Source organism: Chrysemys picta, chromosome 3 (assembly GCF_011386835.1).
Source record: "Chrysemys picta bellii isolate R12L10 chromosome 3, ASM1138683v2, whole genome shotgun sequence".
Classification (NCBI taxonomy): Eukaryota; Metazoa; Chordata; order Testudines; family Emydidae; genus Chrysemys; species Chrysemys picta.
Window position 1 is genome coordinate 1,900,270 of NC_088793.1, and position 25,831 is coordinate 1,926,100.

At 60.3% G+C, this 25,831-nt stretch overlaps 2 protein-coding genes across 2 annotated transcripts in view; both read right to left on the reverse strand.

Moving 5' to 3' along the window:
* Window positions 1-25,831, reverse strand: part of HADHB (hydroxyacyl-CoA dehydrogenase trifunctional multienzyme complex subunit beta) — a 249,494-nt gene that overhangs the window by 61,820 nt on the left and 161,843 nt on the right. The gene's annotated exons all lie outside the window — the stretch shown is intronic.
* On the reverse strand, window positions 1,076-25,563 carry GAREM2 (GRB2 associated regulator of MAPK1 subtype 2). Its single transcript, XM_065587341.1, has 5 exons — window positions 25,401-25,563; window positions 7,492-7,622; window positions 5,682-6,821; window positions 3,322-3,485; window positions 1,076-2,180 (listed from the first exon to the last, which is right to left on the reverse strand). The coding sequence occupies exons 2-5, from the start codon at window positions 7,516-7,518 to the stop codon at window positions 1,223-1,225; spliced, it is 2,289 nt and encodes a 762-aa protein (XP_065443413.1). The 5' UTR covers window positions 7,519-7,622; window positions 25,401-25,563; the 3' UTR covers window positions 1,076-1,222.

Consider the following 25,831-nt stretch of genomic DNA (forward strand, 5'->3'; position numbering starts at 1 on the left):
GGCTGGGCCCCGCGCTCGGGGGCGGGGAGGGGGTGAGTCTGGCATATCCAGCCCAGCACTCCAAACCCCAGCCCTGCACGCAGACAGCCCCCGTGTTAGCCCCTCTGGGGTGCAGTGCGCCCCAATCCCCCAGCTAGCCGGCTGTCAGCACTACCCCCAGCCCTCTGTGCCCACAGCCAGACCCCTCACGGCTCCCGGGCCCCCTCCAGCCCGACGCCCCCTCGCGCTCCGCTCCTCCTGGGGGGGGGGCACAACACCCGCTGCCTCGGGGCCCTACTGGGCACACGGGGGAGACACTGAATGCGGGGGGGATTTAGGGGCTGCAGCACCCCCAGGAGCCTGTCGTGGCACATGCTGAATGGAGGGAGGGCTCGGGGCAGAGAGGGAGGATGGCAGCATGGTATCGGGGTCGGGGGGAGGCGGGCCTGAGATCCACCCCCCTCCCCCCCCAAGCATAGGGGTAATGGGATGTGTGGCTCAAGCAATGGGGTGGAGGGGAACCGGGCCCCAGGGGAACCAGGCCAGCTCCTCGTGGTCCCGGTCCCATGATCCCATGGCTGGGGTCTGGATGGGACAACGTGCGAGTGCCTTGCTGGTACAAACCACGCTGACTGCCTGATTGCTGCGGGTTGGGCAGCGGGGGGTGGAGGGGCACATGCGGGGGGGCATGTGTGTGCCACTCCGTGTGCTGGTCATGTGTTCGTGTGCGTAGCCCAGGTAGGCAGGGCCCCCCCCACACCTCAGGGTGCTCTGTGCTGGGGCCCCAGTGCCAGTGGGCTGCTCCCAGGTCCCTGGGCAGGGCTGTGCACACTGGAGGCCCCACATCTGGAGTGGGCCTGGCACCCATGGATTGGGTCATTGTGCAGGGCCCCACCCCGACCGGCCAGGTCTAGCCACAGAGCCCAGCCTAGGGAATGGGTCATTCTATGGGGGCCCACCCCAACCCCACAGATTGCATCCACCCGCTGGGCCCCACATCAACAGGCCAGGCCTACCAGCCAGGCCCCACGTCCACAGGCCAGGCCCATGAGCAGGGCCCCACGTGCATGGGCCAGGCCCACCAGCCGGGGCCCACGTCCATGGGCTAGGTCCACGAAACGGGTCCCACGTCCACAGGCTGGGCCCACCAGCCGGGCCCCACGTGCATGGGCCGGGCCCACGATCAGGGGCTCACGTCCACGGGCCGGGCCCCACATCCACATGCCACGAGCCAGGCCTCACGCTAGATCTTGGGCCGCCAGCCCTTGATGAACTGCATGATCTTCTTGACCTGCAGCTTGGTGAGGCGGAAGTCGTCGGCGAGGATCTCCTCGGGGAGCTGGACGAAGATGCTGCCGTCGATGCGCTCGCGGGCGAAGAAGCTCACCACGTCCTCGGCGAGGCCGATGAAGCGCAGGCAGCGGGACACCTCCTCCACGGACAGCGCCGCTAGGTCGGCGGGCGGCTGCCAGGGCGAGCTGTCGCCGTTCAGCCGGGGCGCGCCGGGCACGTGGCTGGCGCTCTCGCCCGGGCCGCTGCGCGGGGCCGATGCCGGTGGCACCTCAATGACGCCCTGCGTGAGGTAGACGCGGGTGACGCCGCCCTCGGCCCCGCGCACGATGGTGGGCGAGAGCGGCGCCGTGCTGCGGATCACGAGGCTCTCCGTCTCCAGGCTCTTGGGGGGCCGGGGCGGGGGGGCCAGGCAGGCGCCGCCCGCCCCGCCTCGGCCCTCCTGGCTGTAGCAGTGCTCCGACTCGGGGGAGGCGCTCTCGAAGGGGTCGAAGGTCTCCGGCGTGGGGGCAGAGGGGGGCTTCTGCCAGTCCAGGGCCTCCAGCCACTCGGTGGAGGAGGAGGGGCTGGGCGAGTAGGCGGGGTTGGCAAAGGGGTTCAGGGCCCCAAAAGGGGCAAAGCGTTTCTGGGGGTGGGGGGCCTTGAGGCGGGGGCAGCTGTGGTAGGTCTTGATGGGGGCGTCGCCCCCCAGCAGGGGCGTGGAGCGCCCGCTGGCCACGCTGGGCCCCGTGTCGGCGTAGGCCCATGGGTCCGACCAGGACGTCTGGCTGGGCTGGGTGCTGGGCGGCAGGGGCCCCGGCAGCTGGCGGCCGGCAGAGTCCCCGGCCTTGCAGTCGCCCCAGGTACAGGGGTAGCAGTAGAGGGAGTAGGAGTCTGGGGAGGGTGAGCAGCTCCCGCTCCGCGTCCCTGACCTGCCAGGAAGAGAGAGAGGGTCAGTCAGGGCACTGCCGCCGGCTGCTCCGTCTTCAATGGGCCTCACTCAGCGCCCGGATCCGCACGCCCAGAGGGCTGGGTCCACAGCCTGGATCAGGTCCCGACACGTCCGAGCATAGGGCAGGGTGGAAATCCGCTGGGCTACTCCACCGCTGGGGCATCTGCCACCGTCCCCTTCGCAGGGCGCTAGGGACCCAGCAGTGCATCGCTGGCAAACCCCCCCGGGGGCTGGATGGACGGACTGACCATGGGGGCTGGGTAAGACGAATCTCTCCAGCTCGGCTACGGATCCGGGAATGGGCTAAGGGCAGCCCCACGTCCCCTAGACATTGGGGGTTGCTGAGGCTGCAGGAGTTGAGAGAAGGGCCAGGCCCAGTGAGATCTAGGGGGCTGTGGGGGCATCTCCCCGGGCAGGGATAAGAGCCCTCGGGCCCAGAGAGGGTCCCAGCTGGACTGGATGGATCATTGGGGTGGGAACAGTCCTGCCCCGGGCTGGCACCTAGGAGGGCCAGTTGATGCCTAATTTATAGGAGTCTGTGGTACTGCCTTCATGTGATTGGCTTCCCCACGCATGGGCGGGGCCTCCCAGGGTGAGGGTGGGGCTATAGGAGAAGGTAACCCCTCCCCCTTGATCAATAGCATCTCATGCTTGTATGTTACTTGGGGCCTGACTCCCCCACCCCGCCCCTGTCCCCCGCCTTTCCCAAAGCCCTTCCCCAGTTCCAGGCAGTGCGCCTGTCCCCAGTCACAGCAGCACCGCCCAGGGGGCCAGGACAGGAGGTGGCTCAGAGCTGGGGCAGTAGAGGGGAGATGTAGGCAGGGGCGACCCAGGCTGGAATTTGGCCAGGGGACAGGCTTTGACACCCCTGCTCTTGTGAAAAGGGCCCAGGGCGTCTCTGACGAGGCCTCGTGAAAGCCGCCACTTCCAGCCGCAGCCACCACCCTGGGCGCTGCCCCGCCGCCTTCTGACCCGCTCCCGGGAGCACCTCCCCGGCGCCGCCCCGGGGGCAGCCGCCACTTCCAGCCGCAGCCACCACCCTGGGCGCTGCCCCGCCGCCTTCTGTCCCGCTCCCGGGAGCACCTCCCCGGCGCGGCCCCGGGGGCCCTGTGCTCACTCACGCGTCGTGCAGCCCGGACGAGTAATACGAGAGGCTGGGACTGGGCGAATGTGTCGGCTGGAGCTTTGGGAAGCGCAGGGGGACGGGTGGGCTGGAGGTGGCGTGGGGCCGGCTGCCCCGGGGCGGGACGGGGGGTGCGTTCAGCAAGCGGCATTCCTCCTTCACCTGGAAAACACGAGGAGCCGGGGCTAGAGACAGCAGAGAGCAGCATGGACTCTTCCGCCCGAGCCCTGGGCACCCGTTAGTGCTCGGACCCCTGCCCCGAATGCCTCCCCCCGTCCCCCAGGGCCCTGCCTTGCTCGGCTTCTTGGTGCCAGGCTGCCAGGTTTGTTATCACCTAGATACCGGCTCCACCGCCGCTCGGCACCAGGAAGGAATTCCCCCTGGAGGATAGGCCTCCGGCGCCCTCCGGACTGCTCCTGCTCCTGCATCCTTCCAGCCCACGGGCCGCAGGGCGCGGTGCTGGGGAGGGAGAGGGCAAGAACTTTCTCTGGGTTTCTCGGCACACGGCCCTTTTCCTCCCGTGGGGCCCAGCTGTCCCCATCTGTGTCAGAGCACCCACAGGCGGGGCGGCTGCAATGGATGTGGGGGACGGCAGCGGCACACCCCACCTGCCACCCCAGCGCCGGAGATTAATGGCAGGGCCCTGCCCCTCCCTTCGGGTGCCGGTCAGCGGAACGTGTTCATCCCAGCACAAGGAGCCCCCCGGGAGTGAGGCAGAGCTGGAGCTGCCCCTGGGTTCCCTTCACTGGGATCAGGGAGACGGAGATGCACGACAGACCAGATCCTGCCCCAAGACTGAAAAACTGGGCACCACGGGCACAAGAGAGCCAGCCCCTGGGTTCCCATCTCACCCCAAAGACTCCCCATGCCCCACCCAATCACACGCCCAGCCTCGGCCCCTGCACACAGCCAGGAATCATAGAAACAGGGGAGGTCAGAGTAACCCACTGGCAATATGGGGTGTATCCTATCCACCCCCACGGGCTGGTCCACTGCAGGATAGCAGCCTACTATTGCTACCAGCTGTCAGATTTATTCTTTTCCCCCGACTGGCAGAGGTGATGGAGGTCCCGAGTTCAAACCCTGCTGACAATCCAGGAGGGGTCATTCCTTCAGCATCTCTTAGCACCTGGGCAATAACCTTAGAATCCCACCGGGTTATTACCCTAATCCAGGCCCAGGACCCCAGCGCGCTCGGAGCTGTACAGACCCAAGCCTTGCCCCAAAGAGATTACAGTCTAGGGCGATCCTTCGCTTGCTGGCCCTGGGAAATGTGGCTACTCTCCCCCAGCCTGTCTGCTCCCCTGGGGACCGGCAGCCAAGCCGATCTCACCGCGGCCCCCCAGAGCCTCTGTTCATTCGCAGTGTGCCAGCAGGAGCCTGGGCTGGGGGTGCTCCCATCACTGCAACGAATCCCCCCCCCCCACCATCACCACCAAAGAGCCACCAGCCAACGGCTTGGGGAGGGGCAGGGATGTAGAGAGAGCTGGAGCCAGGCGCTTTCCTGCCCGGCTGTGCCAGCCTGTGCCCGGAAAGCCCAGAAGAGCTGGGCCCTTTAGAGTCCCTGGCTCCGAGTATGAGCCCAGCCCAGCCTAGCTGGCTTCTCCCCAGGTCGAAGGGATGGGAGCAGGGGTCCCCGGGGCTCGGCGGAGAGCACGAACCCAGAGCCAAGCACCAGCTCCGCACGGTCCCCTGCTGCCGGCTAGCAGTGCCAGGACGTTCCCAGCCACCACCCCTGGGCTGCTCTGCCCCAAGCCTGGAGGCCAAGGGAGCAAACCCACGGCTAGCGGAAGTGAGGGCACATCGGTCTACACGGGGGCACGAGGCCGGCCAGGCCTTCACCCTCTCCCCCATGTCCTTCTGCTGTGACAGGCTTTTAGCCCTGGTTCCCCCTTGTACATACCCACGGGATCTAATTCCCCCGCCCCTCCCCGCCCCGCTTCTCCCCAGCGCAGGGGCTGGTCTGACCTCGCAGGGTATCACTCTGGGTGCACTCCCTGCTGGCTGTAGCTGGGGGGCTCTGGGTCATGTGCGGCTGCCCGGCCCTGGGTCAGCTTGGCTGACAGCCCCTTTGGCCGAAGCTCGTGTTTGGAGTCAGCGGCTGGGTGCAGGGAAGATGCAGAGACTGAAGGAAAATTTCACCCAACCCAGGGCACCCGAGGCCGGGCAGGACTCCTGGGTCCCTCCCTGGCTCTGCCGCTGCCTTGCCGGGGGAGCTTGGCCGAGCTGCACAGCCTGGCTCTGTGTCTAGCGCGGGGATCCCCGGTGTGGCTCGTGCTGAGGGTGCCCTGCCCATGGGGCGCCGGGCCCGGGCCGAACGGAGGTGGCAGAACTCCGACAGCCAAAGGGCTCGCTTACCGCTTCGGATTTGGGCGGGACGGGAGGCGGCGTTTCCTCCCCGGGCAGGGTGGGGCGGTGCGGGGAGCCCAGCGGAGAGGAGGCGGCGAAGGACATGAGGTCGCGCTGCCCTTTGTTGGCGCTGCCCAGCCCCGGCCAGTTGCCGCCGGGCTCCGAGAAGTTCTCCGGGTTCTGGTTGGTCCAGAGCTCCTCGTAGGGGATCTCCAGCGGCTCCTGAGTCCTGAACTCGGGCTCGGCCCAGTCGGGCGTCACGTACTCCCGCTCCGAGTCGGAGAGGTCAGCCGGGGCCGAGCGCTCATGACGGGGGAGGAGCAGCGGCTGGGGCTGCCCGCCCGGCACCGCCAGGGGCTCCTCGGGGGCGTGGGCCGAGCCCCCGCTATAGATGCAGAGCGAGAGGCGCTGGAAGGCCGGGGCCAGCTCCTCGCGGGCGCAGCCCTGCAGGCAAAGGCGGATGCGCCGGGGGCTGGTGCACTCCTCCGCCAGGTCGGGCTTGGCCTCCCGCACGGCCTTGGAGTACTCGTCGGGGTCGAAGCGCTCCTGGCAGACGGCGGCGCTGTCCCGCACCAGCTTCTCCAGCTGGGGGTCGCCCCAGAGCAGCCCCTGGGGCAGGGCGAAGCGCGGCATGTCGCTCAGCAGCAGGACGTGGAAGGGCACCACGGCCTCCTGGCGCAGGATGCAGCCCAGCACCACGGTCCTGGAGAGGATGCTGAGTAGCTTGTAGCAGTGCCCCTCGCGGACGGCGTGCAGGTCGTAGGGGTTGCGCGGGGGCCGGCCGGGCACCGCCACGTTGACGGGCAGCCGCACCTTCTCGATGATGCTGCGGATGGTGTGCTCGCCCTCCCGCATCTGCAGCTCCAGCGGGCTGCGGGTGCTGAAGCTGCCCTTGCACTGGAAGGGCAGGCTGAGACTCTCGTTGGTGCGGTGGTTCATGCAGATCAGGCAGGGCACCTTGCCCTTCACCGGCTTGCCGCCCGGCGGGCCCGCCCGGCCCAGCCTGCGCAGGAGGGTGGGGAGGCGCCACTTCTCCTTGGCCCCCTTGGCGCACAGGATCTCGGCCTGGCCCATCAGCGTCAGCTCGTCGCCCGCCTGCAGCGTGAAGTTGTAGACCTCGCTGTCCTCGCTGAACTCCCCGGACACCACCTGGTGGGGGGGACACGGGCACCGGGTTAACGGGGCCGGGGGCGGGGGCATGGCAACTGGGAAGCACACAGGCCCCGAGGGGTGAATGGGGCTGCAGAGGTGGTTGGCACCAGGGGGCATGGGGGATGGGCAGCACAGGGGCCCCGAGGGGTGAATGGGGCTGCAGAGGCGGCTGGCACCGGGGGGCACGGGGGATGGGCAGCACACAGGCCCCGAGGGGTGAATGGGGCTGCAGAGGTGGTTGGCACTGGGGGGGACGGGGGATGGGCAGCACAGGGGCCCCGAGGGGTGAATGGGGCTGAAGAGGCAGCTGGCACTGGGGGGTACGGGGGATGGGCAGCACACAGGCCCCAAGGGGTGAATGGGGCTGCAGGGCCCAAGAAGGGGGCAGCCGTGTCTGTGGCTCAGACGAGCGTTTTGGGTGCCATGGGACAGGACACCAAATGCCCAGGGCTCTCCAGTCATCTGCGCCGGAGCAGGCGCCTGCCTTGAGCTGAGTGGGCCAAGGCCACGGTTCCCCGATGCCAGGATCCCAGTGCTGCTCCCTGCAGGCCTCCTGCACAGCCGGTGCTGACCAGAGGGCGTTGGGCCCTGGGCGGATCCCAGGGACCTGCTCCCAGCCAGCCCAGCACCGGGGCACCTGCTGGTGGGCGCTGGGCCGGGCGCTGACCTTCACGCTGAAGGTGATGGCCTCCATGACGAAGACGCGGTCCGGGAAGCTGCTGGCCACCTCCTCCACGCTGTTGAAATACTGAACTGGTTCCCGCACGTCCCGGTCTTGGTCCAGCAGCTTAAACTTCCCTGCAACGGCCCAGCGCAAAGCCCCGGTTAATGGAAAGAGACCCAGCCTCGCGCAGTCCTGCAAGCCCTACCCCCCTCCCCAGGCAGGTCCCAGCTCCATCCCTGGGTGTGTTTGGTCGAGGGGTTCACCTAGCAACGGCCTGTGGCTTCTGCCGCTCGGATTCCTGCCTGGAGAGCTCATGTTTGCCCACGGACAATGCAAGCCCAGGGCATCCATGCGAAGCCGGCTCCAGAGGGGTCCCAGGGGGCAGCCAAGGGGCCTCGTCCATGAGAAAGGCTGAGCGCCCCCGTGCCTGCCACCTCCCCAAGAGGGGGTCCCCTCGATGCAAATATTGGGGGTTCCTGCCCCAGCCTTCATTCACGGGGCAGCCCCGGGTCTCCCTCCCTCCTCAGGAACTGCAGCACCCACGCTCACTGCAATAGTGGTGCAGAGAGTGCCCAGGATGATGCGAGGCGGGTACATTCACTGATGTTGGGAGCACGTTCCCAGGCCGGCCTTCGCACGATCCCCCCAGGGCTGGGAGGACACGACCCAGCTTGTTAAGAGCTGCAGAGAGATGACAGGAGAAGAGGAACTGTCCAGCCCCCCTCAGCAGGCACCAGGTGAACGCCCACAGCTGGGATGTGGGGGAAGGTCCAAGGCTAACAGGGCCAATGGGGCAGGGCAGGGCCATGGGGCCAAACCCATCCCTCGGGTAGCTCCATTGACCCCAGAGAGGATGGCGAATTTTGTCCCATGATTTTTATCATTATACCAGCGAAGCCCACTGGCTCCCGCCCAGCCCTTTCCCTCTCCTCCCTGGGACCCTCCTGGCCAGAGGGAAGGGGGCAGACAGAGATGAGGCCAGCTGGCTTACGGGAAAGCCACCTCCCCCCGGCATGGCGTGGCGAGAGAGCAGGAAATCCCTGAGCAGAGGGAGGGCCGGCTGGATCAATGGGCCACGGCCAAGCGCTTCCTGCTCAGCAAAGGCGACGTCCCCAGGGCTCACTTCCCACAGACCTGAGGTCAGCCCCCTTCCGCAGCCAGGCATGGTAATACCCAGCCATTGCCAACAGGGGGCAATGGGACACCGCTCCAGCCCCCTTACCCCCTCAGTGCCCCTGTGCTTCCCAGTCCCCCCTGCCCCCCCAGTGCCACATGATCGGGGGGGGGGGGGTGCTAAAGTTATTCCTCTGATTAGCTGAGAAACTTTCTAATGAGTTAACACCCGTCCAGGAGAGCTGCTGAGATCCAGGAGTTTAGGGACAGCCCGGGGCCGCCCGGCCCTTCTGCCTGTGCCGGAGCAGAGGGGCACTTGCAGCTCTGGTGATGTCACTAAGTAAGGGCTGATGGCGTATTCCCCACACACACACTTTCCATACGCCTGGCGGGCTAGACAGAACCGAGCCGTGTGACGCAGCTCCCCAGGCCCAGCACAAACCGGAGCAGGGCCGAGGGAAGCTGACACACATTCCCAGCAGATCCGCTGCTCTCAACCCCGCCGAGCCAATCGGAATTCATCTGGGCCCAGAGTTTGCCAGGCCTCTGAGCGGCAGCGGGACTTTACCTTGGCCTGGTATAGGCCCCTTTGCCCCTCTCACCCTCTGCAAACGGCCCTGGGCACCTACTGGCTCCAGAAGCTGGTTTGTTGTGGGGCTTATTTGGCTCAGAGCTCTTTCTGCACTGATGGCAAAAAATTAAGCCCTGTTACTTCTTCATGACTGGTCAAATAAACCATAGGGGATGGGTTTCCCTTTCCTGATGGGACAAGTGTGCAAGAACTTCCAGCATATATACTTGTGTGTGTGTAACATACACACCTACTACACCAGAGCACAGCGGAGTAGCTTGCTTAACTGGCAGCAGTAGTAGGCTGTTACCCTCAGCACCAAGGCACTAACTTCCTTAGCTGGCAGCAGTAGTGTATGACGCAGTAATGCCATTAACTGGCAGCAGTAATAGGCTTTTATCCTCAGCATTGAAGCTCAGCAGAGTAACTCCTTTAGCTGGCAGCAGTAGTGGGCTGTTACCCTTGATGTGGAGCAGCCACTAGTGGAGGGATACAGCACTCACTTTACCAGTGTGTTACACGTACAGGTTAGAGACATGGGGGAACCATTGTAGCCTTTACGCATGATGACTACGTTAACGAAGCTACCAGAGAACTCTGTGACACCCCCTGCTATAAAGAACTCACAGAAGACCCCACATCACAATTCACACAGGAATTTAGAATTACCATCAAATCCTTCTCCAGACAACTCCAAGAAAAACTCTACAACCTCATCCCCCATGAAGCCACACCAGGGACCCTCCAAGATACATACAAAAAATTATTTATTTATTTATTTATTATTTATACACAAGGGAACCCCGGCAGACCCATCATATTTGGCCACGGAATTCTTACTGAACAGGACTCAGAGAAACCATCCTGAAACTACTCACCATACAAAGGGCCAACTTCCTCCAGAACACGACCAACTTCCTCCAGAAACTCTAAAACATTAACAACCTCCCTCAGAACACTGTCCTCACCACGATGGACATCATCTCCCTATACACCAACATCCTTCATTGCTGCCTGCCTCAAATATCTGCAAGACAATGGACAAAGCTTGGAAATCCACCCCACATCCATCGCCAAACTAACCCATTTCATCCTCACCCACAAAAGTGTCACATTTCATAGAATCATAGAATATCAGTGTTGGAAGGGACCTCAGGAGGTATCTAGTCCAACCCTCTGCTCAAAGCAGGACCAATCCCCAACTAAATCATCCCAGCCAGGGCTTTGTCAAGCCTGACCTTAAAAACCTCTAAGGAAGGAGATTCCACCATCTCCCTAGGTAACCCATTCCAGTGCTTCACCACCCTCCTAGTGAAATAGTGTTTCCTAATATCCAACTTAGATCTCCTCCACTGCAACTTGAGACCATTACTCCTTGTTCTGTCATCTGGTACCACTGAGAACAGTCTAGATCCATCCTCTTTGGAACCCCCCTTCAGGTAGTTGAAGGCTGCTATCAAATCCCCCCTCATTCTTCTCTTCTGCCGACTAAACAATCCCAGTTCCCTCAGCCTCTTCTCATAAGTCATGTGCTCCAGCCCCCTCATCATTTTTATTGCCCTCCGCTGGACTCTTTCCAATTTTTCCATATCCTTCTTGTAGTGGGGGGACCAAAACTGGACACAGTATTCCAGATGAGGCCTCACCAATGCTGAATAGAGGGGAATGATCACGTCCCTTGATCTGCAGGCAATGCCCCTACTTATACAGCCCAAAATGCCGTTAGCCTTCTTGGCAACAAGAGCACACTGTCAACTCATATCCAGCTTCTCATCCACTGTAACCCCTAGGTCCTTTTCTGCAGCACTGCTGCCTAGCCACTCGGTCCCTAGTCTGTAGCAGTGCATGGGATTCTTCTATCCTAAGTGCAAGACTCTGCACTTAATCTGATGAGGTTCAACAAGGACAACAACAATTTAACAACAAACACTTTGTCCAAACCATGGGAACAGCCGTGGGTACTGAGATGGTTCCTCAATATTCCATCCTCTCCATGGGCCACCTTGAGGAAGAATTTCTATAAAAATGCACAACACAACCAACAATGTACCTGAGATACATCCATGATATTTTCACCCTCTGGACAGACGACCCAAACTCCCTCGTAGACTTCCACCGCAACTTCAACAACCACCACCCATCCATCAAAGTCTTTCTAGAACAATCCCGCACCAGCATCAACTTCTTGGACACCACAATCAGCTTCATCAGTGGAACCCTACAAATGACTGCATACAAGAAACCCCTTGATCACCCCACTTACCTCCACTGATCCAGTAGACACCCCGAACACACCAAGGAATCTGTTATCAACAGCCAGGCACTCAGATACCAAAGAACATGCTCCGAGGAAAAAGTCCAGGATACACATCTTAACACAACCAAAACGGCCTTCACCAAACAAGGACACTTCAACAGAGAAGTAGATTGGATCATGGAATGGGCTGTCTAAATACATTGGGGGATAGCTCAGTGGTTTGAGCATTGGCCTGCTAAACTCAGGATTGTAAATTCAATCCTTGAGGAAGCCATTTAGGGAACTAGGGTAAAAATCTGTCTGGGGATTGTTCCTACTTTGAGCAGGGGATTGGACTAGATGACCTCCTGAGGTCTCTTCCAATCCTATAAACATTTTAAACCCTCCTGTGACTGCACACCTCTAGTTGTCACCTACCGCTGCACACTAGATCCCATGTGGGATATCATCAAACAATTACGACCCATATTCAGTGTGGACTACAGCCGGAAACAAATCTTTCCTGAGCCCCTCTTCTGGCCTTCAAACAACCCCTCAACCTCGCTAAACTCATCTTTTGAAGCAAGCTCCCCACAGTCACCAGGACCCACCAACTCAAAGCAGCACCAAACTCTGCCAGAACAACAAATGCAAATCCTGCATACATATTGCCACGGCTACAATGATCAACGCCCCCTGCGACACACCTTTCAAGATCTATGGGTCCTACACGTACCCATCACAACACGGGGTGTACCACAATCAGTGCATCAAATGCCCCAACAACAACTCTCTGAGTGAAACCAGAGAAACATTACGCTTTCAAGGGAACTCATGCAGAAAAATGACAAAAGACAACAACATCCCCGTCACCTGTGGGTGAACTTTCCACAAAGCGATCACTCCATATCTGACCTCTCAGTGCTCATCCTCAAAGGACACCTGCACAACACCTGCAAAAGATGAGTCTGGGAACTTAAATTCATAACTGCTGGACACTAAACACCATGGACTTCGCAGAAACGCTGGTTTCACGGCTCATTACACACCCTGCTGCCTGCTAACCCTCATTTGCCCACTTCATTTTAAGGGGTCTCCCGCAGCATGTGTGCACCACTTATGCTTCATAGTCTTTCCCACCTTGTGTTTAGCGCAGACACACTGAAGAAGACTCTGTGGAGCTCAAAAGCATGTCCCTTCTACCAGCAGAAGTTGGTCCAGTAAAAGATATCACCTCACCCACCCTGTCTCGCTCACATCCTGGGACCGACACGGCTGTAGCAACGCTGCCGACAACACGTACAGGTGGATAATCTGGGTTCCCCACGACCCCGCGGCCTTAGCGTTCGCTTCCCATGGCTGCTTGGGCCAGCCAAGCTCAATCGCTCTTGGGGAGCAAAGAGGAAGCCACCCAGGGAGGAATATTCTTGGGCAACGTTGGGCATCACACACCAGCACCAGGCCTCTGCTTGGTGTCCTGGGCTGGGACCTCCGGGGGTTCGTGTGATCCCAAGGAGAGCCCATGCCTCCCCCCCCCCCCAGCCTAGAGGAGAGCCCACAGGGAAGCAGGCAGCTCGGCCACATGGCAGCTCCCGGCTCTCTACTGCCCGCGGTGATGATACGGATGGAGGGGAAGCAGCTGGGGGTAGGGTGGATCCCATGGAGGCAGGAACGGGGTCTGTCCAGGCCGGAGGGAGATCAAGACGAGGGAGGGGTGACCCCCGTGGGTCAGTGCAGAAGCGCTATAGAGGGGGATCCATGCCCTGCAGGATTGGGCCCAGAAAACTTGGGGTTTCTCTGGCTCCTTCCCTCCTCTTCAGCATCTCCTCTGCCCTCACCCTCACCACCACCACCCCCCGGCCCCCTCCAGAGTGCGGTCACGTAGCCCAGCCCCGGCCCTGCAACTCCTGCCGCTCCCAGGATGAAATGCCAAATGCCAGCCGGTTCCCGGTCTCCCACGCCAGGGCTCCCCCACCCGCTCGCTCTGCATGGCTCAGCGCCGGCTGACTGGCAGGAAACACACTGCCCAGAGGGGGGAGGCTCCCGGGCGGGCAGCCGTGCCATCTGGGAACCTTCGCTGCCCAGCAACCAGCCCCGAGTCGAGAACGTTTTTTCCTGACCCTGGACAGCCGAGATCTGTGCCCCACCCCTCAACGCGCCGGTTCAGTGGGAGGACGGACAGACAGACCTCACCTCCCCCCAAGCACCTGAAGGGCTTCACCGGGGTTTTAGGTTCGCAACCTTGGCGAGGCCCGGGGCTGTCTGCTCACGCTGGGGGTGGGGGACAAGGACACATGGGGGGGGGGCGTTTCCCTTCCCCGGAGAGGCAGCAGCGTTAGCTCCCGCTCCCAGACACCCTCGGCTTCCCTCCCTGGTGGTTTCCAACATCCCATTGCCATGGAAACTGCTGGCAGGCTGCTCCGTTCCCAAGCCCGCCACGCCCGCCACAGCTCCCCAGCGGGCTGCGTGGGGGGGTCCCTGTGCCCTGCCTCGGCCTGCTCCGCACCCTCCCCACCCCCCGTCCTCTAACAGAGCCAAGAGCCAGGGCCCCGGGAGCGGCTGACGGGCAGAGCCCCTCCGGAGCTGCATCTGTCGTGGCCTCACGGCGCCACATTGGCCTGACGGCCACCGGTCATCCACCGCCGCTGCCAGCCGTGTGAGAGAGCAGCAGCCCCTCGTCCGGCGTGTGCATGGGGGGGATCAAGGCTGGGGCGGCTGGAGCCACCAGAAGGGGGCCTCCCTCCCTGCCAGCCCCTGCCCCCCTCTTCACACCCACTCCTGAGTCCATGAGCCACCTCCCAAGGGTCTGGTCCCCTCTGGCGTCCAGAGATCCACGGATCGGCCTCTCCCAGCCCTACGGGGAACGCACGTAAGCCCGGGTGCTGCGTTTCCCGTAGAGGGTCAGGAACGAACCGTGCTAGGGGGCCAGACGGTGGTGACGGGGTGGAGGGTGACAGCAGGGGCCGAGCTCCCGCTGGGATGTGCAGACCGTACTGGCTGAGGGGAGAAACCGATCCCCACCCCCCGGATTCTGACTCACTCCCACGGGGCTCGAAGCCCTGGATGACTTGCAGCCGACCCACTTTGCATGGATTCAGACGTCCCAGACTGCCAGGTAACCGGCCCCGCTAAGCTGGAACATCCACAAGGGCCGGGAAGGTTAATGTCTGGCTGATGGTCCTGGCCTTGCTCTGCCTCAGGGCTGGGTTCAAATCCTGTTTCAGTCACAAGTGGAATGAGTTTGCTGGTCTCAGTGAATGTGGGTACACAGAGGAGTCCTGACTCGCACGTGTGGGTCTGAGCCACCGGCGCACGCCGTCTGCTCCCCAGCACTAGGCCCACCTGCTAGGGGCCTCCAGCTGTTTTCTGAAATAAAATAATCAACCCCCTCAGGGAGCTACTGTTTGGGGTAAACTCCTGCCGGCCCCGAAGTGCTGCAGAGCCCGGCGCAGCCCAGTCACCACCACTAGCACCAGAGCAGGGGTGGAGACGGGTTATTAACGATTCTCATGCAATCACAGCCAATAGCCGTCTATTGGCTGGAACCAGTTACCAGCCAGCTGGCAAAGAGCAAGGCCTTGTTTTAAAATGGGTCGTCCCTCCGGGCCACAGAAAACAGCCGAGTTTCCCTGGGGGTTAAAGGGTGGAAGTGGGAGGAAGAGAGGGAGGGTGTTGAGGGCTAAATTGCCTTGCAATTTAAAACTTTTCTATGTGTGGATTCAGCTTTGGTCTCTAAGAGACACGACTGACCCAGCGAGGCAGAAACGTTTGCAGGGATCTGAGCTTAGCCTGTCCCCCTGGAAATTGGGGATTTAGTTGGGGTTGGTCCTGCTTTGAGCAGGGGGTTGGACTAGATACCTCCTGAGGTCCCTTCCAACCCTGAGATTCTATGAGTCTATGAAGTCCTGGAGACCCAAACACAACAGCAGCATCAGGCCATGATACCAGAAAGTCACAGGGAGGATAAACCCGACGGGAAACTGACCAGCCCAGAGTCACTGCCCCAGAAGGAGTGAAACGCAAAATGAAAACAACCTGCGTCCCTGGGGACCAGACAGAGATTCTGGGCTGGCTGCGGCCCCTCGCCTCCCTCCCTGCATGCACCACCAACCCGGAGGGACAGGGCCCAGGCAGGTGAGGCAGGTGGCCTGCGGGAGTGAGCGGCTGGCTGGGGAGTCACAGACCCTCCCAGCTTGCGTTACCCTCTGACCCCTCCCCACTCAGGGGCCTGCACAATAGAATTAAGCTTCTGCCTTGCCCTAGTAATGCTGCGGGCGCGGAGCCGACGTATGTCCAGGGAGATGCTGCATGGGGCTAATGTGGTTGCAGACAGACTCCAACGAGAGACTGCTGAGCTGGAATTGATATGCAAACTAGATACAATCAACTCTGGTTTGAATAAGGACTGGGAATGGCTGAGCCATTACAAACATTGAATCTATCTCCCCTTGTAAGTATTCTCACACTTCTTATCAAACTGTCTGTACTGGGCTAGCTTGATTATCACTTCAAAAGGTTTTTTTCACTTACTTAACTGGCCTCTCAGAGTTGGTAAGACAACTCCCACCTGTTCATGCTCTCTGTATGTGTATATATATCTCCTCAATATACGTTTCACTCTATATGCATCCGAAGAAGTGGGCTGTAGCCCACGAAAGCTTATGCTCTAATAAATTTGTTAGTCTCTAAGGTGCCACAAGTACTCCTGTTCTTTTTGCTTGGGGAAGGGTTGCTTCCAAGATTGTCGCTGGGGCGGGGCGGGGCGGGGTCAATGAGACGCTGCATCGGCCTAGCCCTGCTCCTACTGAAGTCAAGAGTAAAAGGCCCATAGTTCCCAGTGCCCAGTTACGCTAAGGCCGAGTGACCCTGCCTGGGCCCAGCACCACAGCTAGGGCGAGCACCTGGCTCTGCGACGCTCCATTGGCAGATCGGAAACCCAGATCACCCCGTCCCCCGGAGCAAACCCGGCTGCCCCAGGCCATGGTAACAGCTGCACCATCCGATCTGCCCCTAGGTCACGTGTCAGAGCCGGCTGCCAGGGACAGTCCCACAAAACCCAAGGGCCGCTGGCCCGGTTTGCAAGAACGCCCCCCGCTGGATTGACAGGAGTCACGCGCACCTGCCTCATCACTGATGGGAAAGCAAGAGCTGGCTCCACCGTGGGAGCAATTAGATCTCTGCAGGGGGCTGCTCGGGGCATGGCGCTATCAGGAACATAACATATAAGAACATAAGAACGGCCAGACTGGGTCAGACCAAAGGTCCATTTAGCCCAGTATCCTGTCTGCTGACAATGGCCAATGCCAGGTGTCCCAGACAGAATGAACAGAACAGGGAATCATCAAGTGATCCATCCACGGTCGCCCATTCCCAGCTTCTGGCAAACAGAGACTAGGGACACCATCCCTACCCCGCCTGGCTAATAGCCATTGATGGACCTGTCCTCCATGAACTTATCCAAGTTCTTTTTTGAACCCTGTTCTAGTCTTGGCCTTCACAACATCCTCTGTCAAGGAGTTCCAGAGATTGACTGGGTGCTGTGTGAAGAAATACTTCCTTTTGCTTGTTTTAAACCTGCTGCCTATTCATTTCATTGGGTGACCCCTAGTTCTTGTGTTATGAGAAGGAGTAAATAACACTTTCTTAGTTACTTTCTCCACACCAGTCATGATGTATAGACCTCGATCATATCCTCCCTAAATTGTCTCTTTTCCAAGCTGAAAAATCCCAGTCTTATTAATCCCTCCTCATACAGCAGCTGTTCCATACCCCTAATCATTTTTGTTGCCCTTTTCTGAATCTTTTCCAATTCCAATAGATCTTTTTGAGATGGGGCGACCACATCTGCACGCAGTGTTCAAGCTGTAGGTGTACCATGGATTTATATAGAGGCAATATGATATTTTCTGTGTTATTATCTATCCCTTTCTTAATGATTCCCAACGTTCCCAGCCAGGCATGGAGGGCGGAGAGCGCCAGGCAGGGAGTTTTGGGTCGGTCGGTTACCCCCCATGTGAGAGAGATGTATGGGAGTGTGTGTGTGTGTGTCACCTCTCCCTGTGTGTGGGGGGGAGGGTGTCACCCCACCTGGTGTGAACCCTAAAGCCTTAAAGATAAGAAGGTAAATAAAAAGAATCCAACTAGCAGTATTTCTTTTTAACAGTGGCTCAGTCAACTGGATGTTAATTTGGACGTTTGTCCTGCACAGGTCTGATCGATTGCCGCTGAACTCACTTGAATACGGGTAATTTTACCAGGTGTCCTGTATTCAGCCTAAGGAAATGTGGTCACCCTAGTTTCAGAGAACTATCCACAGTGACTCCGAGATCTCTCTCGAGTGGTAACAGCTAATTTAGACCTCATCATTGTATATGTAGAATTGGGATTCTGTTTTCCAATGTGCATTACTTTGCATTGATCAACATTGAATTTCATCTGCCATTTTGTTGCCCAGTCGCCCAGTTTTGTGAGACCCTTTTGTAGCTCTTCGCAGTCTGCCTGGGACTTAACTAACTTGAGTAGTTTTGTATCATCTGCAAATTATTTTGCTACGTCGCCCTCTGCGCTGCCATTAACTTTCACTGCAACAGCAAGATGCGCCTACGGGAGAGGAGTCCAAATAAGTGGGCGGGCCTCTGGGGGAGTGGGAGTGGCCACGTCTGTGAAGGAACGCACGCATTTCCCGCGTAGCCAGGGGTGGAAAGCGCTCAGAAACTCAGGCGCCGGATTTGCACGTTTGAGGAATGATGAATTATTGAAGAGCTCTCCCGGCCGCTTTACTCTCCTTTGCCTACAAACCAAGCCCCTCTGGGATGCATTTGATTAGCGAACGTTTTCATTGTTGTTGCTTTCCCAGCGTGCTTTGTAGCAGAATGTCACGCTGGGAGCTCCACCGCAAAAAGAACCCCACACCAGGCTGGGAGAAGAGAAGAGAAAAGGCCAAACCGAGCTGTCCTAAATGTTATAAAGCAAAGTTGCCCCAATCCTACAAACACCATGTTACACCAACCCCCTTATAAACCTCGATAACTTCTCTGAGAAGAGACCCCTTTCATGGATAGCCCACAAGCCCAAGTCAATAGAAAACAGCTGTCAAATCTGTCTATAAAATGCCCAGCGATCGCCCAGGATTTTCTCCTCTTTCCTGAAAGGAAGAAGAGAGACAGGTGAGGTTTTTACCTGGTTAGACGGAGTTCCCTAGCAAGGGGTGAGCTTTCAGGCTCGGAGGAGCACGTACATTCGAGGTTACACGTCTGACAGAGGAGAACATCACGAGCCCAAAGGCATTTGCAGGACTGAAGAGAAGAACCATCCACAGGGGAGGTTCGCGTTCTAAGGACCAGCGAGGTCTGATGCACCTCATCACCCACTGTTCTAGTGCCCAGGCCACGCAGGGAGACAAGCGTCTGCTACCGAGCCAGCCCTTGAGTTCAAGCAGTCGACAGTCCTGCCTGTAGCACTGAAGAGCCCAGGTTCAAACCCTTCTGCTGACCCAAGTGAGGAGCCCTGGTAAGGGCAAAGGACGGGCAGTCGGAAGCACCCCAGGTCTAATGACTGCTCTGACACCGACTCGCTGGGTGACCTTGGGCAAGTCTCCAATTCAGCCTCAGTTTCTCTATCTGTAAATCGGGGGAATGATACTGACCAGCCGGCCTCCCGAGGGACAGAGCCAGGACCACATGTTGGCGAAGGGCCCAGAGAGGGCAAACCCCTCCATGCTATGACACACCCTGAAGAGAGGTGACACTTCGGTCTCCTCGCACTAGCTAATCACCCTCCTCCTGGTCGCAAGCAGGGGAAGGGAACGCTTCTTCCTGCCCACGTCCCATCCTGACAGCTGGGCTCAGCTGGGGGTCCGTCTGGGGCTGCTGTGGGGCAGGGGCAGGGGCTCTTCTCTCTGGAATCCCCTTGCCTTGATCTGGCAGGCCCCGAGTGCAGCCTGTCAGCTCGTCCGGGCATTGTGACCGCCGGCGCTTTCTGCGCTCCCGTTGTCTGACAGCGGCGTGTTCCGGTCAATGGGGTTGGAATGATGAGACCCACGCGGCGAGAAGCGGATCCCAGGCACTGAGCAAATCAATCAGATCAATAAAGTCGGATGTTAGTGAGAAGGGGCTGGAGGCTGGGCCGTAGCTGGAAGCACAAACGCCCCACCCCCACTCTTCTGCGTGCAGATGGAAGGCAAGCACGTCCCACCTGCACAAAGGGACGGGAGCGGTTCCAGGTGCACCCAGGGGCGTCCGTTCCACGCCTGCAAAGAATCCTGTTCCCTTGTGCTTTGGTCCCCGGAGCCACGTGTGGAATTGGCCAGCTGGACAGTGCGTGCATGTGTCACCAGTGGATATAGGGAACTTGGACTTTCAGAAAGCCTTTGACAAGGTCCCTCACCAAAGGTTCTTAAGCACAGTAAGCTGCCATGGGATAAGAGGGAAGGTTCTCTCATGGATCGGTAACTGGTTAAAAGATAGGAAACAAAGGGTAGGAATCAATGGTCAGTTTTCAGAATGGAGAGAGGTAAATAGGGGTGTCCCGCAGGGGTCTGTACTGGGACCAGTCCTCTTCAACATATTCATAAACGATCTGGGAAAAGGGATAAACAGTGAGGTGGCAAAATTTGCAGATGATACAAAACTACTCAAGATAGTTAAGTCCCAGGCAGACTGCAAAGAGCTACAAAAGGATCTTACAAAACTGGGTGACTGGGCAACAAAATGGCAGATGAAATTCAATGTTGATCAATGCAAAGTAATGCACATTGGAAAACATAATAATCCCAACTGTACATATAAAATGATGGGATCTAAATTAGCTGTTACCACTCAAGATTGAGATCTTGGAGTCACTGTGGATAGTTCTCTGAAAACATCCACTCAATGTGCAGCGGCAGTCAAAAAAGCGAACAGAATGCTGGGAATAATTAAGAAAGGATAGATAATAGGACAGAAAATATCATATTGCCTCTATATAAATCCATGGTACGCCCACATCTTGAATACTGTGTGCAGATGTACTCGCCCCATCTCAAAAAAGATATATTGGACTTGGAAAAGGTTCAGAAAAGGGCAACAAAAATGATTAGGGGTTTGGAACGGCTGCCGTATGAAGAGGGATTAATAAGACCGGGACTTTTCAGATTGGAAAAGAGACAATTTAGGGAGGATAGGATAGAGGTCTATAAAATCATGACTGATGTGGAAAAAGTAACTAAGGAAGTGTTATTTACTCCTCATAACACAAGAACCAGGGGTCACCCAATGAAATGAATAGGCATCAGGTTTAAAACAAACAAAAGGAAGTATTTCTTCACACAATGCACAGTCAACCTGTGGAACTCCTTGCCAGAAGATGTTGTGAAAGCCAAGACTAAAACATGGTTCAAAAAAGAACTAGATAAGTTCATGGAGGATAGGTCCATCGATGTCTGCCGGTGAGTTCACAGGCACAGAGTGGAACGGAACCCACCCTAGCGTCCGCCCACTGTGCCACGCTGCCTCTGGGGAGGTCGCGGTGCAGAGAGAGCGTCTGGCCTGAAACCCGTAAGCCCTGCTCTTGTGGTGCTCATGCGGCTCTGGTAACGTCGCTTCCCGGAGACACTGCTGCCGCTGTTCCACGCGCAGCGGGCGACGGGGGTGAGCTGGCGGCCCTGCAGCCCGGATCCTGCTGTCGCTGTGTTTGGCATAAACCCAGGAGCTCCCTGGACTCCTCCAGTTTCACCCTCAGTGGTCGGCCCCCGTAACGGCGCCATGTCCTGCTCGCCCCGGGGTGTTTGAGATTCAGAGCTCTTTCAAAGGAGAGCGGCTCCGAGTGCCTGGACCAGGGACGCCCGCCCAGGTCCGAGCCACGCTCTATGCAAGGGAACGGGAGAGAGCAAGGGGCGGCCTTATTCCGCAGAGCGCTTCCCACTCCCAACCACCAGCCGCAGAGTCACGGGCCCGCTGCCCTGCAGGGAGCAGCATTGCAGACCTACGGGCCAAGGCCCCACCAGCACCCAGGCACATGTGGTGCCCCAGAGCCTCCCCCTCCAGCCCTGGAGCATGGCCCCCTAGGACCAGCTCGGCAGCTGGGCTCAATCAGTGTCACTCTACGGAGCGCAAAGTTATGCTGACTGGCCCCCGCTGAGGCTCGGTTATTACAGGACTGGGCCCTGTTGTGCTGGGCACGGCACAGACACGGAACAAAACGCCGGTCGCCGCCCGCAAAGCGCTGACAACCGAAGACAGACCAAGGGGGGACAACGTGGGCCAGAAGGAGGGGCCGTGGTCTCGGCTCACCAGCTGCCCCGCCCATCATCCCAGGTTCTGTAGGTCTGTTGGAGAGGAGAGGTTTAAGGAGAGGTGTGATGGGGGACAGTGAGGGGCTCCTCCCACATCTAGGTCTAGCTCTCTTCCGCCCCCAGCCATGCCCAAGGAGCGTCACTTGCTGTTGACTTTTACTCAGCCTGGAGAGATCAGCTCATGGACCACGTGCCTGGTAGGTGCACCCAGGGGGCAGCACGTGTCCCTCAGGGGCCCAGACTCAGTGCAGTGTCCTCTAACGTCGGTGACGCTGCCCCACTGCCCCGAGGGCTGCAGTGGGTGTCGCCATTGCCAGCGCTGTTATCTCACCAGGTACGGTGATACGGGCGAGACCACAGCCTGGCACTCAGTAATTACGTTCACCGAGGGAAGGCAGAGAATGACGTGTCCGGGGCTTTTAGCTGCCCGGGGAACTAATCACTGGGGAGTGGCGAAGGAGACTGGGGAGCACTGGACAAGAGCAGGCGGTTGGCTAGTACTAGAGTGATGAGGGAGGCTGCAGGTTTGAAATATGGGGCACCAGCAGAGTTGGGGGGATGTCCAGGGCTGGAATAGCAGAGATGCGGCCAGTTATGGGGAGGGGTATTGGGACAGCCCAAGACTGGACTAGCACGGGGAAGCTGTGGGCATCAGTAAGGAAGGGCATCAGCTGAGCTCTGGAGGGCTGGGGAGGTAGCAGGATGTGTGTCGGGGGCATAAATAGACCTGGGGGAGCCCATGATTGGGATAGCAGGAGGCAGGATTGAGGGGCACCAGCTGAGCTGGGAGTTGGTGTGGGGAACCCCGGGCTGGGATAGCCAGGGGGCTGCAGGTTAGGACTGAGGGGCACCAGCAGAGCTGCGGGGAGCCCAGGACTGGGCTAGCAGGGGGCTGCAGGTCAGGACTGAGGGGCACTGGCAGAGCTGGGTGGAGCCCAGGACTGGGCTAGCAGGAGGCTGTCGGTCAGGAATGAGGGGCACTGGCAGAGCTGGGGGGAGCCCAGGGCTCGGCTAGCCGGGGGGCTGCAGGTCAGGAATGAGGGGCACTGGCAGAGCTGGGTGGAGCCCAGGACTGGGCTAGCAGGGGGCTGTCAGTCAGGACTGAGGGGCACTGGCAGAGCTGGGGGGAGCCCAGGACTGGGCTAGCAGGAGGCTGTCGGTCAGGAATGAGGGGCACTGGCAGAGCTGGGTGGAGCCCAGGACTGGGCTAGCAGGGGGCTGTCAGTCAGGACTGAGGGGCACCGGCAGAGCTGGGGGGAACCCAGGACTGGGCTAGCAGGGGGCTGTCAGTCAGGACTGAGGGGCACCGGCAGAGCTGGGTGGAGCCCAGGGCTGGGCTAGCAGGGGGGTGTCGGTCGGGACTGAGGGGCACTGGCAGAGCTGGGGGGAGCCCAGGGCTGGGCTAACCAGGGAGGCTGCACGCTGCATTAGGGGCGTTAGTTCTGTCGGGGTGGAGGGGTCACCCACTCCCACTTGGCCTGGCCCAAGCTACTGAACTTCACAAACATGTAACCTGACCAAACAATCCCATGAGCCTTTGCAGGGTGCAGGAACCCAGCCCCATGGGCTGCCCCAGGAGGCGCTGTGGGCCCTTTGGCTGCGGCTGGGCCCAGTTTGGAGCCACCGCCGCTCTCCTGTGAGCCCAGTAAAGCAGGTTAACACGTTTCTCAGGCTCCCCCTCCCCGCGTCTACTCCTGGAACCGGTGATTCCCCCGCCCCCGCCCCCAGCCTCCACGGCCCATTAGTTATTTATCAGCAGGACTCATTACCAGCGGGGATGCACTTAGCGCCGGCATCAGAGAGCTCGCCACGGCGGCTGCAATGAACTCAGTGCCGGGCCCATCCCTCCCCCCGGCACACACCATCTGCCCAAGGAGCTGAGCCATGCACCGGCCTGGCGCCGACTCTCCTGTACAACCCCTGACCTCTGACTCACCTGGGCTCCCCGCCCAGGTTACCTTTCACCCCTCACGGAGCCGCTGTTTCCTCTCGGAGCTCCCCAGGGCCCCTCCGGGAAGTCCCGTGGCTCCAGTGAACCATGCGACGCCCCATCACTTGTGGGACGCTGCCACTCCCCGAGGGGCCGCACTCAGCCCCGGTGGAAGCCGGGCAAGCTGCACGCAGGAGAAAGGGAGCTGCGGCCCCTCGCCCTCGCTAGGGCCTGGGAGCCGGCTAGCAGGACCCAGCCGGGAGAGCGAAGCCTAGCTAGTCCTGGAGCCCACCCACCTCCTGGAGATGAAGGGATGTTCAGGGTTAATACTAGGACAGCACAGGAGGGAAACAATGGAAGGAGAGAAAGAGACTGAAGAACCAAGCGAGGGGGGGACCTGGGCTCCCTGCGTCCAGCTCTGGGCGCAAGCCCCAAACGTGGACAGAGCGACTTGTTCCCAGCTTGATCCCCCAGCTGGCAAGTCCACTGCCCAAGGGAACTGGGCTGCTCCACACGGACGTGCCCCTGTGCACAGCCCACCGGGCCCGGCCAGCAACCAGCCCTGGCACGGAGAGGCAGTGGGGCGCAGAAACCATTAGCATCACAAGCTCTCACTTCACACACACGGGCTTCCCCGGATCCTGTCCGGCATGGGGTGGGGGACACCACTTTGAAGAGCGCCCCACCCTGCCCGTACAGTGCATGCGAGGTCACGCCGGTGGGGGCCGGGTCTCGCTGTTCCCAGAGTACCGGAACGTCTGGTGTTCGGGGGGTGCGGGAGTGGCCCCCCCAGCCACGGGGCAGGGCAGGGCTGCGAGCTCTGCACCCAGCAGCCAGAGATGCGCCAGGCTGTGCCCAGGGCCTTACACCAAAGCCCAACTGCTTGAGCGCAACTCCCAGGGGCATGGAGGGGCCGGTGGGGCTGGGACCCTCGCCCGGGAACCCCAAGCTGGGATCCAACCTGAGCGTTCCCAGCTGCGCCCCCCAAGGGGGAAGCCAGTGGGAGAGACAAGGGCAGAGAAATGTGTCCGTTCCCACGCAGAGGGGACTGGGAGCCGTGCCGTGCTGGGGCCACAGGAGGGACCCCGAGCATGGACAGCTAATAAACCCGAACCTCGTCAAACACCCCTCTGAGCTAGCAGGGAAATCTCCACTAGCGGCACCAATCACCCTGAGCCAGACACGCGTCCCTCCGGTCGGCAACACCCGCTACGGGCAGCAGGTGGGCGGGCGGGCACCCAGACGAGGTCAGGTCATGGCAGGCTCACTCCCGCCCCCATTGGTTCCCACAGGGCTGGCTGTGACCTGTGGGGCCAGGCAATGGGATGTTAAAGGGATCCCAGGGCAAACACAGCTGGGGTCATCCTGCAGCAGTGGTGAGAACGAGATGCCGGCCCGTCCCTGAGCCCACGGAGACACCACCCGTCCCAGAGCCCCCGGAGCCACTGCCACATCCCGGAGTCCCCGGGCCACCACTACGTCCCAGAGCTCCCAGAGCCACCGCCACGTCCCGGGGCCATCGGAGCCACCACCACGTCCCGGAGCCACTGCCACGTCCCAGAGCCCCCAGAGCCACTGCCACATCCCGGAGTCCCCGGAGCCACCGCTACGTCCCAGAGCTCCCAACGCCACCGCCACGTCCCGGGGCCACCGGAGCCACCACCACGTCCCGGAGCCACTGGAGCCACCGCCCCGTCTGTGCCTCTGGGAAGCGGGGACGCTGGGCTGCCCGTGGAGCTCGGACACCGCCCGGGTGAGAAGACCCAGCCCCTCCCCCGAATGTCCCCGGTACCTGGGTACTGCAGCGGGATGTCGATCTTGGGCCCGATGACGTAGTGCCCCTCCTCCAGGCTGTGGGCTGTCACCGTGGTCCACTGGCGGCAGGAGTGAATGAGGAGCACGTCCTGCTCACTCACCCCCTCCACGTACTCTCCTGCAGCGGGGACAGGGAGAGCCCTGAGCACCGGCAGCCGGCCTGATCCCCTCCCCCCCCGCACCTCTCTGTGCCTCCGACACAGCCAGCCCTGAGCACCCCAGGCCAGACTGATCCCCTCCCCCAACACCTCCCCACCTGCCCCAGCCCCCTGCGCCTCCGACACAGCCAGCCCTGAGCACCCCGGGGCAACCTGATCCCCTCCCCCAACATCACCCCACCTGCCCCATCCCCCTGCGCCCCCTACGCAGCCAGCCCTGAGCACCCCGGCCAGCCCGATCCCCTCCCCC